The 16,733-nt window shown below is 31.7% G+C and overlaps 4 protein-coding genes across 4 annotated transcripts; 2 read left to right on the forward strand and 2 right to left on the reverse strand.

The window, feature by feature from the left end:
- Positions 1–219: 219 nt before the first annotated feature.
- Positions 220–1,893, reverse strand: LOC128960813 (uncharacterized). Its single transcript, XM_054306950.1, has one exon. It carries the CDS (start codon positions 1,891–1,893, stop codon positions 325–327), a length of 1,569 nt encoding a protein of 522 aa, XP_054162925.1. The 3' UTR covers positions 220–324.
- Positions 1,894–3,612: 1,719 nt separating this feature from the next.
- Positions 3,613–5,504, forward strand: LOC128960817 (uncharacterized). Its single transcript, XM_054306954.1, has 2 exons — positions 3,613–3,630; positions 3,767–5,504. Exon 2 carries the CDS (start codon positions 3,930–3,932, stop codon positions 5,397–5,399), a length of 1,470 nt encoding a protein of 489 aa, XP_054162929.1. The 5' UTR covers positions 3,613–3,630; positions 3,767–3,929; the 3' UTR covers positions 5,400–5,504.
- A 2,689-nt stretch (positions 5,505–8,193) lies between these two features.
- LOC128960815 (uncharacterized) lies at positions 8,194–10,170 on the forward strand. The gene is made up of 2 exons (XM_054306952.1): positions 8,194–8,574; positions 9,104–10,170. Exons 1-2 carry the CDS (start codon positions 8,469–8,471, stop codon positions 9,478–9,480), a joined length of 483 nt encoding a protein of 160 aa, XP_054162927.1. The 5' UTR covers positions 8,194–8,468; the 3' UTR covers positions 9,481–10,170.
- Positions 10,171–11,447: 1,277 nt separating this feature from the next.
- Positions 11,448–12,254, reverse strand: LOC128960814 (speckle-type POZ protein-like). The gene has a single exon (XM_054306951.1). It carries the CDS (start codon positions 12,252–12,254, stop codon positions 11,448–11,450), a length of 807 nt encoding a protein of 268 aa, XP_054162926.1.
- Between the last annotated feature and the right edge of the window lie 4,479 nt (positions 12,255–16,733).

Genomic DNA, 16,733 nt, shown 5'->3' on the forward strand with positions numbered 1-16,733 from the left:
ATTACAATCTAAAAAATTATTAAATTCATTCAAACAAACAAACTAATAATACAGTATAATAATTTTAAATTATAATTTATAGTTATTTATTATATTAATTTTTTTAAAAAGTAGTCAATTTTAGTAAATTTTAATTTTTTGTCATTAAAAATAACAGATTATTTATATATATATATATCTATCAGTATATTCTTGTACTTTAAACTAATTCTATATAATATTAATAATAAAATCTAATAATTAATAATAATATTGAATATTAATTAGCAATCAATTATAATTAAATTGTTTTTTTTAAAAACAAATTTTATATTATCCATAAATTTATACTGGATTTATATCATTGCCATCGCCATCGCTACCACCATCACGACTGTCCTCGTCATCATTATAGTCATCGTCTTTTTTGTCGACATCGTCTTCATCGTCATCATCATCATCATCATCACCACCGACGACACGACTGTCCTCTTCAGACTCGGCCGACGATGACGAACGACTATTATCGCCAGTGTTGACGTCGTTGATGTCGAGACCGGACTCTCCTTTTTCGCGCTGTGCCGGCACTGTCATTATGGGTCGGGCATATCCTGGAGGGCCGGCTAAACCACTAGAATGCGACAATCCCGGCAAAGCAGCCAATCCACCGTTAGTATAGCTGAATCCACTACTACTACTACTACTACTACTACCGCCGGTCAACGGTTCGTATGTTCGGCGCCATTGTTCACTAACTGAATCCCATTGGTCAACAATTCGCATACCGTTTTGTTCAAATACCCGTCGATCCCAACCGCGACCTTTGGTCGGCACATCCGGCGGCGGTGTCCTGGGTGGATGATTTTCCCCACAGTATGGCCTTTCTTTGCTTGGATAGCAGACACACGAGTGGCCATTGAAATAAGTATTATGAGGACAGGTATGCAGTGTTGCAACCATATTGATACACTGATAGAATTGGGTATTACTGGTCGTACTCGGAAACAGTCCCTCGCTTTTTGGACACCGAAACTCGATTGTCGGTGGTATGTAAGGTCGGCGACAACCGCGATGACCATCAAAAACTTCTCCCGGTGGACAATCATGCCGACACGGCTGCCCATTGACGCACTGGTAGTATTGGTTCTCTCGGGTCGGATGCCTAAACCAGCCGTCCAGTCGCGGACAAACAAACGTATCCGAACATCGGGAGCCGTCGAATACTTGTCGTCGCGGACAACTACGCAAATTCGGTCGATTATACTGGCACTGGTAGTACTGGGTCGAGTCATACGGACACGGATAGTTGCCCCACGATCGCGGACATTGAAATTCAGTATGCGATGATGATGCCGATGCAGCTGCTGGTGATTGTGGCACCCGCTCAGTTCGTACAGTCCTGACCACTGTATTGTGGCGCCGTTGGTTAGTAGTATAGTGGCGTCGTTGGCTAGTAGTATAGTGGCGTCGTTGGCTAGCAGTATAGCTGGCTGAACGTCCCGATGAGCTGCCTGTTCGCTGATGTGTGCCAACAATGCAGGCATACTTACCATCGAATACCGTACCCTCTGAACAGGTATGTAATTTGGATTCCCAGTACTTGCATTCGTAGTACTGGTTCTTATAGACGGGATGTGGATAGCGTCCCATCGGATGCGGACACTTGTATCCGGGTTCACATTGTTTACCGTCAAACAGCTCACCCGATGGACACTGGCGCCGAGTGGCCCGTCCGTAGCAGCATAAATATTGGTCAGGTTTACCAGGAAACAGATATTCGACACCGTCGTAGATATGATCAGCGGGACAGTGATGCAAAACTGGTAGCCAATTATGGCACCGGTAGTAATAGGCGCACTGAAATAGTGTCTGTATTGGCCAGAACTTTGCGGACATTTGAACGGTTCGATACATTGGCGACGATCAGTGTTGAACACTGTCAGCGATACGTTATCCCTGGATAGATGACAACGCTGTAGGACTGCCCTGTTATTGTAGCACATAATATAGGAGTGTTTGTCATCCGGGTGCTCATAGTTGCCATCCTCGGTACAGTCGATTGTACAACAATGGTGTGCTAAAAATATTTAATATGATATTTAATTTTTTAAAAAAAATTTCGTGTCAATCAGTTAATAATAATAAATAATTTTTTTCTAATTAGTTTATATTGTTTTTTTTGTTGAATAAATTATACATGTATTTGTTATTACCTTTTAATAATTTTTTTAAAAACTAATATACAGTATATATATTTCACTAAATAAATTAATTCACACTATTTAGATGTAATTTTATATTTTTTGTGAAATATTATATATTAATGACTCATTAAATTGTTTTATGTGTGATTTTTTTTATAATAACATAATTATTGTAATGTCTAATAATTTAGTTCACATTTTTGTAATTAAATATAGCAGCAAATAGTTGTTTTGAATTCAAATCCGATTCAAACTTATCCCAACCCGATATGTCCCACATTATATAGAACTTGCGGTCATAATGTTCGGCACTGGCCATCACTTTACCGGCCATACCGTTAAGCCGTTGTCTAAACATTTAAAAAAAAAATATTTTTATTTTTTGTTTAACTAAAAATCAAATGTATTTTTTCTAAAAATATCTATAAATATATTTTCAGTTACAAATAGTAATAAATTTAATTATATGTGTATTTTAATTATTATGCATCTATTTTTTGATATTGTTTATTAGGCCCACACCTCCTGAAAAGAGGGCAGGCCCTGTGCAAAAATTTTTAAACTAACGCTCATTTAAATCATCTACTCTACACGGTAATCTTTAGTAAAAAAATCATCTAAACTTTAATTTATATAAAAATATAAAGTAATAATAAAAAGTATCTGCTTTATTATAATATAAAAAATTGTTTAATTTAATTAATTATATTTAAATTAATAACAACATTAATGAAACAAATTTAAACTCAATTTTTTATATATTTAAATTAAATTATTAAAATTATATATTTATATATAAAAAATAAAATATTTATTATTATTTTATTATCCTTTATATACTATTAAAAATAAAATTTTAAGTGTTTTTTTTGTTTGTTTGTTGAATCAATAACGATAAGATGAAAATAATATTTAATATTATTAATTTTGTTGTTATTATTGTCTGGTTTAAGGTCAGGGCTAAACATATATAATAAATAGATAAATACTATAGTAATATAATTAGAAAAAATATATATCTAATGTAACAGTATTTCAATAAATAGTTAATTAAAAAAATAAAATAAATAAATAAATATAGTAAGAGTTTTTTTTGTTTTGTTAAATGATTTTATAGATAATATATATACATATAAATAATATATATTATACAGTAAATTAAATAATGTCATAAAAATATAAAGTGCAGTTTATTTTTCTTAATAGAAAATAAATATAAATTCAAAACAACTATTTGCTGCTATATTTAATTACAAAAATGTGAACTAAATTATTAGACATTACAATAATTATGTTATTATAAAAAAAATCACACATAAAACAATTTAATGAGTCATTAATATATAATATTTCACAAAAAATATAAAATTACATCTAAATAGTGTGAATTAATTTATTTAGTGAAATATATATACTGTATATTAGTTTTTAAAAAAATTATTAAAAGGTAATAACAAATACATGTATAATTTATTCAACAAAAAAAACAATATAAACTAATTAGAAAAAAATTATTTATTATTATTAACTGATTGACACGAAATTTTTTTTAAAAAATTAAATATCATATTAAATATTTTTAGCACACCATTGTTGTACAATCGACTGTACCGAGGATGGCAACTATGAGCACCCGGATGACAAACACTCCTATATTATGTGCTACAATAACAGGGCAGTCCTACAGCGTTGTCATCTATCCAGGGATAACGTATCGCTGACAGTGTTCAACACTGATCGTCGCCAATGTATCGAACCGTTCAAATGTCCGCAAAACCTGACCAATATTTTGAATGCTGCTACGGACGGGCCACTCGGCGCCAGTGTCCATCGGGTGAGCTGTTTGACGGTAAACAATGTGAACCCGGATACAAGTGTCCGCATCCGATGGGACGCTATCCACATCCCGTCTATAAGAACCAGTACTACGAATGCAAGTACTGGGAATCCAAATTACATACCTGTTCAGAGGGTACGGTATTCGATGGTAAGTATGCCTGCATTGTTGGCACACATCAGCGAACAGGCAGCTCATCGGGACGTTCAGCCAGCTATACTGCTAGCCAACGACGCCACTATACTACTAGCCAACGACGCCACTATACTACTAGCCAACGACGCCACTATACTACTAACCAACGGCGCCACAATACAGTGGTCAGGACTGTACGAACTGAGCGGGTGCCACAATCACCAGCAGCTGCATCGGCATCATCATCGCATACTGAATTTCAATGTCCGCGATCGTGGGGCAACTATCCGTGTCCGTATGACTCGACCCAGTACTACCAGTGCCAGTATAATCGACCGAATTTGCGTAGTTGTCCGCGACGACAAGTATTCGACGGCTCCCGATGTTCGGATACGTTTGTTTGTCCGCGACTGGACGGCTGGTTTAGGCATCCGACCCGAGAGAACCAATACTACCAGTGCGTCAATGGGCAGCCGTGTCGGCATGATTGTCCACCGGGAGAAGTTTTTGATGGTCATCGCGGTTGTCGCCGACCTTACATACCACCGACAATCGAGTTTCGGTGTCCAAAAAGCGAGGGACTGTTTCCGAGTACGACCAGTAATACCCAATTCTATCAGTGTATCAATATGGTTGCAACACTGCATACCTGTCCTCATAATACTTATTTCAATGGCCACTCGTGTGTCTGCTATCCAAGCAAAGAAAGGCCATACTGTGGGGAAAATCATCCACCCAGGACACCGCCGCCGGATGTGCCGACCAAAGGTCGCGGTTGGGATCGACGGGTATTTGAACAAAACGGTATGCGAATTGTTGACCAATGGGATTCAGTTAGTGAACAATGGCGCCGAACATACGAACCGTTGACCGGCGGTAGTAGTAGTAGTAGTAGTAGTAGTGGATTCAGCTATACTAACGGTGGATTGGCTGCTTTGCCGGGATTGTCGCATTCTAGTGGTTTAGCCGGCCCTCCAGGATATGCCCGACCCATAATGACAGTGCCGGCACAGCGCGAAAAAGGAGAGTCCGGTCTCGACATCAACGACGTCAACACTGGCGATAATAGTCGTTCGTCATCGTCGGCCGAGTCTGAAGAGGACAGTCGTGTCGTCGGTGGTGATGATGATGATGATGATGACGATGAAGACGATGTCGACAAAAAAGACGATGACTATAATGATGACGAGGACAGTCGTGATGGTGGTAGCGATGGCGATGGCAATGATATAAATCCAGTATAAATTTATGGATAATATAAAATTTGTTTTTAAAAAAAACAATTTAATTATAATTGATTGCTAATTAATATTCAATATTATTATTAATTATTAGATTTTATTATTAATATTATATAGAATTAGTTTAAAGTACAAGAATATACTGATAGATATATATATATATAAATAATCTGTTATTTTTAATGACAAAAAATTAAAATTTACTAAAATTGACTACTTTTTTAAAAAAATTAATATAATAAATAACTATAAATTATAATTTAAAATTATTATACTGTATTATTAGTTTGTTTGTTTGAATGAATTTAATAATTTTTTAGATTGTAATTGTCTATTATTATTATAATTGACAAAAATTGATTTATTTAAAGTTTTTAATCTTATATTTAGATAAAACATAATAAATAAAAATAGATGACATTCCAGGTATAGATAGCATAAGTGTGTTTTATAAATATGATAAAAATTACTATATTATGCAAACCATATATTAGAAATTTTATAAAACCCACATTATATATCATAAATAATAATATAGTTGTAAATACTAATGACATATATTGATTAATTAATTGATTTGTTTCAAACAAAAACTTTGATATATTTATAAACTTTATCAGTGTTTGAGTGTCAATGAGTCCAACACTACTGGGTGTCCGCAAACCAGACAGCATATCAAATACTGATAAAAATTTTGGCGAAATACCCGCGAAATAGTTATAGTAATAAATACTATAAATGATTAAACATAACACATATAATAGTATTGTTATAATTCTAATGATTTCAACATTTTTACCAAAATAATAGTCACTATCGCATAGAAATATATGCCATTCGCTAGAAATGTCTAGTTTTCTAGCAATCAATAGCCATATATTTCTTATAATAAAATATAATAATATCATTGGATTCAGGAGTGGATGTGAAGTCCAGTGTCGTCGTCGTCCCGGAGTTGGTATTAGCGATGGTTTCAAACACAAACCAATTGTATATAACTGACTGCACGCGCAAACAACACGTAGTTTTGGTGGCAATACTTGATTTAAATTTATAAATAATTTACTCATATTTTTTTAATTATTATTATATTTGTTGTTTATATAATAATAGTTTAAAATATTATAGACTAATATACAATATATAATAATTTAAACTATTTATTATAAAATTCTACTAAAGTATATTATTTTAATTTATTTTAAATAAACTATTTCAGTAATAAACTATTCAACAACAAAAAAATATTTAATTATGAAATTTAACATTTACTTATAATAATAATAATAAATTATTTTTCTACATAAACAATAATAATTTCATATTATTAATATTATTTTATGCTTATTTTAATGTTTATTTTATTATATTATTTGACGTAAATAACAAAAATAATTGTTTTTTTTATTCTTAATTATCTTGATTTTATTGACCAATATTTATATTATATCAAGTTTTTTATAATATAGAAATCATTAGTTTATTAATTGTATAAAAATGTAATATTTATAACGTTAGTAAAAAAGTTATTTATTGCAATCAATGTAATTATTAACATAAATTTTATATCTATCTATAAATATAATATAATTAAAATATATATTTTAAATAATTAACAAAATAAAAATTACATAAATACAGTATATTATATAAGTAAAATTATAGAAAAAAACTAAAAATATGTTAAAAATATTATATTATATTTATAATAGGTTAGGTTCCTAATTATAAAACAAATAAAAAAATATTTAAAATATTTTATATTAATTAATTGTTTTATACTAAACATATTAAATATTTAAGTTGTAATGCATACTTACAGTGCATGCAAACAGTAAATGTTATTTTTATTGTTTTAAAAAATTAAATTATATTTCTCACGAGTTATTATTATTATTTTAAATTAGTATTAAATTCAAATTGATTATTACAATCAAACTGTTTGTCACACAAAAAAAAGTAATCAATCAATTCATATAACCAGAGAAACACATCCAACGATAATGTCATCGGAAATGGATAACAACGACAACGACAACGACAACACCGCTAATGTTGTATACAAGACACGAGTGGTGTTCAGAGTGATGGACATGAAAAACATATTGTCTGTTAATAATGGTTTTACTATTCATAGCAAAAAACTAAACATTGGATCAGATGAATGGTTTTGTAGTATTAGTTTTACTAATAAAATGGTAAAACTAAATCTTCAAGTGATTCCAAGTTTTGAACATCAATTGTCATTTGAAGCTGAATACGTAATGTATATCATTGACGACAATAACCAATTGTTTTTCAAAAAACAAATTAATTATGACTTTGATTGGCGCTATCATTACAATAAGTCTGATATTTGTTCAGTAAAAGAGTTGTCGGATAATAAGGACCGACTATTGGCTAATAATATCCTAACCGTTGGTTTCGATATAACAGTTTACAGGGAAATCAATTGCCGAGAAAATTCTGTCCCAAAACCCAATCGTTTCGGAAGAAAATCGGAAGACATTACCAAAGATTGTCGATTAGTTGTCGGCAAAGAAGATCAGAAAGAGTTTTTCGTCTCAAAACTGTTTCTCAGTTCAAAGTCGGATGTCTTCGATAGGATGTTTACCACAGATTTTATTGAAAAGAAAAACAACGAAGTGATCATCGATGACATTGATAGCGATGTCTTCGAGCAGTTCCTACAGTATCTCTACACTGGAAACTGTGATAAATTGTATGAAATGTTGGATGAATTGCTATACGTTGCCGACAAATATATGGTATCTTCGCTGAAGACTATTGTGGGACATATCGGGTTGGGATAAGTTTGAATCGGAAATACCCGATGATTTGACCGTAAATCTGAAACCGTTGGGTGTATTCAACTCCAGTGCCTATGCCCACCAAAACGGTCGGCCTGTTGTATGTATGTGGGGACTGGGATTTACTAATCGACCGAAAGATACGGCCGGTCTGATCAGGCTTATCGATGCACTCAAACTTGAGGGCTATTATGTGATTGGTGGTGTGCCACGTAATTAGCGCGATATTAGCAACTTTCGGGAGGTATACTTACGGTTGAACATGCTACAACCATGGGCAGTCGGATCAATGTCAAGTGTCAAAGGGGCTCAGTTATATCAGCCGGTGCTCAAGGCTGACCACGAGTTTCTCGTACAACATAACATTGGTATGTTTATTATATAATAATAATAATAATATTGATATTATTTATATATTTAGTTGTTTGTTAAGTTATATTAATGTAAATGTATTATTATTATATTGTATTATATTTACAGTAAATTAACTTAATTTATGTTATCTATATAGTAAAATACATTAATGTGTATTACATCCAATATAATAATACATTTATAGTAATATAACTTAAAAAACATAAAAAACATTTAATAAAACTGTTATTGATAGTGTTAATATAGAGACAACTTAGATACTATTTCTAGTATAGATAATAATATTGTAATAATAATCATCATATTTCAGTATATATATTGTATAATTAAGGCTTAATTTGTATGTATAAATTATCAAGTACAGTTTTCAAATAATTTCATGTATTGTAATGCATTATATTTCAAAGTTAGACTAACTGTTATAATATATACTAATATACTATACTATAAATTTTATAATCAGTAGTAATAATTTTTAGTACATTTATATTATACATTGAATATTGGTCTGATTTATTATAGATTATCAGCCGGTACTGTATCCCGGTTTTGCCTGGAGCAATTGGCACAACACAACCCGTAACGCCCAGCCCCGATTGCATGGTGATTTTATGTGGCAACAGTTTGTCAATCTTAGACAACTGGCCATACCCAGTGCCTATGTAGCCATGTTTGACGAGTACGATGAGGGTACGGCCATTGCCAAAGCGGCCGAAACCATAGAGGACATACCCAGTGACCAGTACTTTCTGACACTGGATGCCGACGGTGTCCGAGTGTCTGACGATTTTTATCTACGACTTGTCGGTGATGGCAATCGTATGATCAGCGGACAGATACCCTTCGTTGTTTTTCTTTTCAATAAAATCGGTGGTAAATATCTTCTCGAAAATCTCTGATTGTGAACTGAGAAGTAATTTTGAAGCAAAAAACTCTGACTTCTGATCTTCTTTGCCGACAATCAGTCGACAATCGGTCAACTCTTTGACAACAAACAATTGTCTGAAACGATATCGATTTGTGTCAAACATTTCGTGGACATTGTATTTCTTGTGAATCACTGTTATATCAAAACCAACGGTAAGTACGTTGCCATCAAATAGCCGGTTCCTATTGTCGTACAACTGTTGTATTGTGACAACTAATGGTATACTATTTCGGAAATTCATGTGAAATAGATATCTATTTTCTTTTGTCGCAAACAATTGATTGTTGTTGTCAATGATTGATACCGTAATTTGTACTTCATTTGGTAATAATAAAGTTTTATTAATTGTTGACAATTCTAGATATGACAGCATCTCTTCGTTATTGATACGAATATGACAGAACCAGTTATCTGATCCAATGGTAAACATTTTGCTGTCAATAGACAAGCATTTCCTGTTTGATTCATCGGTGTCCAAATGTTCTGTAATGTCCATCACTTTGAACACCACTCGTGTCTTGTATACAATTTTAGCGGTGTTTGAGTTGTCGTTGTTATCCATTGCCGATGACATTATCGATGGATGTGTTTCTCTGGTTATATGATTTGATTGATTTTTTTTGTGTGACAAACAGTTTGATTGTAATAATCAGTTTGAATTGAATACTAATTTAAAATAATAATAATAATAACTCGTGAGAAATATAATAATACAACAGTTTTACAACAACTAATTTATCAGTCAATGTATAATTGTATTTAATTAATTATTAAACTAATTATTATAACTTGTTTTTTTTGTTAATTAAAAAAACACTAAATTATGAGTTAATTTAGTAAACAATTAATTTTTTTAAATAAATAAAATATGTAGCAATTAAATAGTTTTGAAATATTAATTATTAATATATAAAACAACCTTTTTTTGGACAAAATTTTAATATTTAATTTTTTAAATCAAATAACTATATGACTATAAAAACATAAGTATAAGATTTAAAAATCAATTGATTTCCTAATTGAGTGAAAATTTGTGATATATTTTCTGAATCAATGGTATAGTGTTTTGAGAATTTCTTGATTAAACACTGAAATCATGTTATCATTGATCCAATTGTTTGACTTTTTTTTATTGATTGTCAATCTTAGGCAACTGGCCATACCCAGTGCCTATCTAGCCATGTTTGACGAGTACGATGAGGGTACGGCCATTGCCAAAGCGGCCGAAACCATAGAGGACATACCCAGTGACCAGTACTTTCTGACACTGGATGCCGACGGTGTCCGAGTATCTGCTGATTTCTATCTACGACTTGTCGGTGATAGCAATCGTATGATCAGCGGACAGATACCCTTACAGACAACACATCCTACACCTCATATTAAATCATAAATAAAATGTTTTGTTTGTTTTTATTTTATGGGTAAAAATAAAAGTTTATTATTTAATTAATTTTCATAATGTAATTAAATACAAAAGTGAAATACAAATTTAAATAGAAATGTTTAATGTAAATCATTGAATGTTAATTTTGACAGTAATACTGAAATACAATAATATAATAGATAACTAAAAAATATTTTTGTTAAAATACATACAAATTTTCTAATAATTGAATAGTAAAAAACAAATAAAATACTTGTTTTTTTTATATAATACTAAATGAAAATATCGATACAAAGAAAATCTAACTTAATTATTATAACTGTATGTATAATAAAGTAAATGTGATTGTCTTGGACTCAATTGATTTCCTAAATAATGTAAAATTAGCCACAAATCATCTGAATCAATGGTATAGTGTTTGAGAATTTCTTGATTAACCACTGAAGGGATGTTCTCTCCGATCCATTTGTTGGCCATAATCATGAGTTCACTATCGGCACCAAAGTCTTTCAATTGTCGTATTGTTTGGAAAGCATTTTTACCATTGATTTTCAAAAAATCAAATTCAAACAAATAGTCTTCAGCGAAGATACCATATATTTGTCGGCAACGTATAGCAATTCATCCAACATTTCATACAATTTATCACAGTTTCCAGTGTAGAGATACTGTAGGAACTGCTCGAAGACATCGCTATCAATGTCATCGATGATCACTTCGTTGTTTTTCTTTTCAATAAAATCTGTGGTAAACATCCTATCGAAGACATCCGACTTTGAACTGAGAAACAGTTTTGAGACGAAAAACTCTTTCTGATCTTCTTTGCCGACAACTAATCGACAATCTTTGGTAATGTCTTCCGATTTTCTTCCGAAACGATTGGGTTTTGGGACAGAATTTTCTCGGCAATTGATTTCCCTGTAAACTGTTATATCGAAACCAACGGTTAGGATATTATTAGCCAATAGTCGGTCCTTATTATCCGACAACTCTTTTACTGAACAAATATCAGACTTATTGTAATGATAGCGCCAATCAAAGTCATAATTAATTTGTTTTTTGAAAAACAATTGGTTATTGTCGTCAATGATATACATTACGTATTCAGCTTCAAATGACAATTGATGTTCAAAACTTGGAATCACTTGAAGATTTAGTTTTACCATTTTATTAGTAAAACTAATACTACAAAACCATTCATCTGATCCAATGTTTAGTTTTTTGCTATGAATAGTAAAACCATTATTAACAGACAATATGTTTTTCATGTCCATCACTCTGAACACCACTCGTGTCTTGTATACAACATTAGCGGTGTTGTCGTTGTCGTTGTCGTTGTTATCCATTTCCGATGACATTATCGTTGGATGTGTTTCTCTGGTTATATGAATTGATTGATTACTTTTTTTTGTGTGACAAACAGTTTGATTGTAATAATCAATTTGAATTTAATACTAATTTAAAATAATAATAATAACTCGTGAGAAATATAATTTAATTTTTTAAAACAATAAAAATAACATTTACTGTTTGCATGCACTGTAAGTATGCATTACAACTTAAATATTTAATATGTTTAGTATAAAACAATTAATTAATATAAAATATTTATTTTTTAATAAAATAAATTTTAAATATTTTTTTATTTGTTATCATAATTTTATATAAATATAAATATAATATAATATTTCTAGCATATTTTTAGTTTTTTTTCTATAATTTTACTTATATAATATACTGTATATATTTATGTAATTTTTATTTTGTTAATTATTTTTAAAAAAATATTTTAATTATATTATATTTATAGATAGATATAAAATTTATGTTAATAATTACATTGATTGCAATAAATAACTATATTTATAACGTTATAAATATTACATTTTTATACAATTAATAAACTAATGATTTCTATATTATAAAAAACTTGATATAATATAAATATTGGTCAATAAAATCAAGATAATTAAGAATTAAAAAAAACAATTATTTTTGTTATTTACGTCAAATAATATAATAAAATAAACATTAAAAATAAACATTAAAAATAAGCATAAAATAATATTAATAATATGAAATTATTATTGTTTATGTAGAAAAATAATTTATTATTATTATTATAAGTAAATGTTAAATTTCATAATTAAATATTTTTTTGTTGTTGAATAGTTTATTACTGAAATAGTTTATTTAAAATAAATTAAAATAATATACTTTAGTAGAATTTTATAATAAATAGTTTAAATTATTATATATTGTATATTAGTCTATAATATTTTAAACTATTATTATATAAACAACAAATATAATAATAATTAAAAAAATATGAGTAAATTATTTATAAATTTAAATCAAGTATTGCCACCAAAACTACTTAAAACAATAGTAAATGTACTCAAATTATATATTTATTACATAAATATTATGTATTGCATAGTAAATGTACTCAAATTATGTTTTGACAAATTATGTAGCAGTTGTATGTTTTGACAGCAGTGTTAAATACATAGTAATATATGAGATTTGTATTCCCATTGAAATAACATTAACGGCATATTTAGTAATAGAAAACACAGGTTTAGTATACCCATAGAAAATACATAAGCGGCACATTTACTATTATAATTATGCCATAGAAATAACATTAGCTATACTTTAACATACAAACATATAGGTTTAGTTTGTGACACGTATAGTGTCAGTAAATGTAGTGACGCACTTGCGTTTCAGTGAATACTATTTAACCATTGGTTTAAACATTTTATATACAGGGGTTAACAAGGGTTTTTGTTTCCTATACTTTAACATTAATGAATTAATTAATTTCTAAGCGCACTTGTGTATTGTATTTTAATGCAAATGAGAATTTGCCTTTAGGTGGTAGTGTGCGACTGATCAAAAATAGGCAGAGTTTGAATTAACCAATAAGAGCAAAGTAGTAGTATATGTAAAAGTTGTCATCAAATATGAATGCAGAGTTTAACAGTTTGCGCGCGCAATAGGCAGTGGCTTATGCAGCGATCAGACTGCTGAGCTCTCAGTCGAGCGAAATGCTCGACACAAGTTGTCCTACTCCTGAACTGGTCGGTTGCCGTCACTGACTCTCCGTAATACACTATAGTGTATTCACATTGTATTAGTTTTATTTTATGTGTTATAATAAACTCGGTTTTGGTTATAAGTCCCGAGTAAGTCATTTGGGCCTTTGGCCCGTACTTTCTCTTCTCTCTCTCTCTCTCTCTTACTTTCTCTCTTCATTTCATCTACGGGCTCTCTTGCCGTGTCAGTCTCGTGTTCCCTTCCCGTGTCCAACACCATCACCTCAACACTTTGGGCGACAGCACCGCTCAGCTCATTGGCCGCCTACAGCACCGCTCAGCTCATTGGCAAATACAGCACCGCTCAGCTCATTGACCGTCGCAGCACCGCTTATTGCTCATTGGCTCATCACAACCGTCACCGCTCAACGCCAGATCAATAACGTGGTCGCAGATGTCCTCAACTACATAGGTGTTGKTGCCGACTCAACGCTAGGACCGACAACACTTTGRTGCCGATAACGTCGAGTCAGCACCGGACACCTTAAGCAACCCATCCAACCGTTTCAATTGGTGGCTGGAGTGGGATTCGCTCAACACAGTGCCGCCGCTCAACACATAGACTTAACTTTAACTGTAAGTTTTAAAACTTTTGTGATCATCTATTATCGACAACGCGACTACGCATCTTCTTTGACCAACTCATCGCGAGACTCGGACGACTACACTTATTCGTTTACCGACATCGAGGCGAAGAGATCCCAAGGAGTGGCCTTATAGTTGGCAGCTAACTTTAAACTGCCACCAAACCCAAAGACCGGTCCACGGAGAGCCAGTTGTTAGTCTGTGCTCCCGGGACCACACAAAGGTCTTTATTCCCATACCCGTCACTTACGTGACTGACACGAGACAAAGGGTTCGCTCTATTTAGAGCTTTTCGCATTAATTTGCATTTATTTTTCACCCGAATGTCTAGTGTCTGCTACCCGCCATCTCATCAATCTACAGACATCTCAAGAGAATCAACGCGACAACGAACACCAAAGTTATCTCTGTCTAGAGATAACTCATTTAAGCGCATCTTTACGCAAATTAAGCGAATTTTTAAGGACAATTAATCTCTTCCGAAAAGAGATATTACAAAGGATTGAAATTGAAAAGGAAATCCTGTTCTACGCGCAAAAGCTACGGTCCAATTTAAAAAAGATATATTATCGCCGATTTCAGACCAATAATTTCAAGGAAACGGCCAAAATTATCGGTACATTAAACACTAAACTACAGTTCGCTCGTAATAAGTATCAAAACCTTTTGGCTGATTTGATACCAAAGTGCCGACAAGTTTGGCATACCTCTGACGAACAGTGTGAGTACTGTTATCACTATTTTAGCGACGTAATCCCTGATTGCACCAAACATGTCGTCCCAAACAAATGTCAACAAATCAAACAATATGGAGTCGAATATCAGTTTATTCAACAAAACTTTCTCAATGAAATCTTTGGTAACCCCACTGATCAAACAAAACCAGACAAACCCGATTCTCAAGCAAACGTCGTACCACAGCTACCTGCCATCGATTGGCCAACAACTCCCGGAGTCGACGGAAAAAGAAAAACAATTGAAGAGCACACACAACAAGAGAATGAGGAGTCTAGCAAATGGTCAAAACAAAGAGAAAAGCATCACCGAATCAACAGATGGTTACACGGCGTCAACCGTTATTATAAAAGACATCAACAGAAGGAACATTCGGTTCGGGAAAACAAAAAGAGGCAAACGTAAACAARGTCCTCAACTATTGATTAGAAGCATACCATATTACCGATCAAATGACCCACCAAAGGATGTCATACTTGGTCTCGACATCGAGTTCGCAAAAGATAAATATAACAACAAATTATTGGCGGGTTGGGTCACTATCTGCTCATCATTGAGTTCAAGAAAGGTTCTCAATATGGGACTTAAGAGTTATGTTATMTTTCATGCATTTGTTAAACTAAATCCATTTGATGTCAACCTAATGACCAGATGGTCCGGTCTTACACGTGATATGGTTACTAATGGTGTTGAACTAAAGGACATACAAGAAAAAATTGTTTACTACTTGGATAACTACACTATCATAGGCGTCTCTATTAAAAGTGATTTACAAGTTCTCGGATTTATTGATTATCTCCACAAACCTAATATAAAAGACTTACATGATGTCTTCAAAGGATCAGGTGGTAATAATGATAAAATATCACTTAAAACAATGGCTTACGCTGTCTTCAATAAACGCATACAGGAATACACTATTCCCGTAGACAAAGGTAGACCAATACCACCCGGGCATTCACCACTACAAGACGCTCGTATGTCAGTTAAAATTTATCAACAATACATTGATGGTAAAATAAAACCTGCACTCGACAACTGTGGCAACATGTCATTTCAATGGATGAGAGACAAAGAGAGGCTAGACCCGGAAATAATGAAAATTAAACAACAATTAAAAGACAATAAAAAATCCTTCAGATCTAAATAAATTAATCGGTTAACTATACATAAAAAAAATAATACATATATCATATTGTTTACACATATATTACTATATTTTTCTATTGTTTAATTTTAGTAATTTGCTCATAACTATATTATTCAAGGGTATATTTTAATAATTTTTTATATTTTAATATTCTATACATTAATGTCTATAATTATAGATTAAAATAAAAATTGGGAACTTATGTTTTGTATTTTATTTTTAATTTTAAATTTTATAATTTCAATAAATTTTTGTTAAATGTTTTA

Source organism: Oppia nitens, unplaced genomic scaffold (assembly GCF_028296485.1).
Source record: "Oppia nitens isolate AA-2021 unplaced genomic scaffold, nextdenovo-longstitch-racon4-pilon3 scaffold56_pilon_pilon_pilon, whole genome shotgun sequence".
Lineage (NCBI taxonomy): Eukaryota > Metazoa > Arthropoda > Arachnida > Sarcoptiformes > Oppiidae > Oppia > Oppia nitens.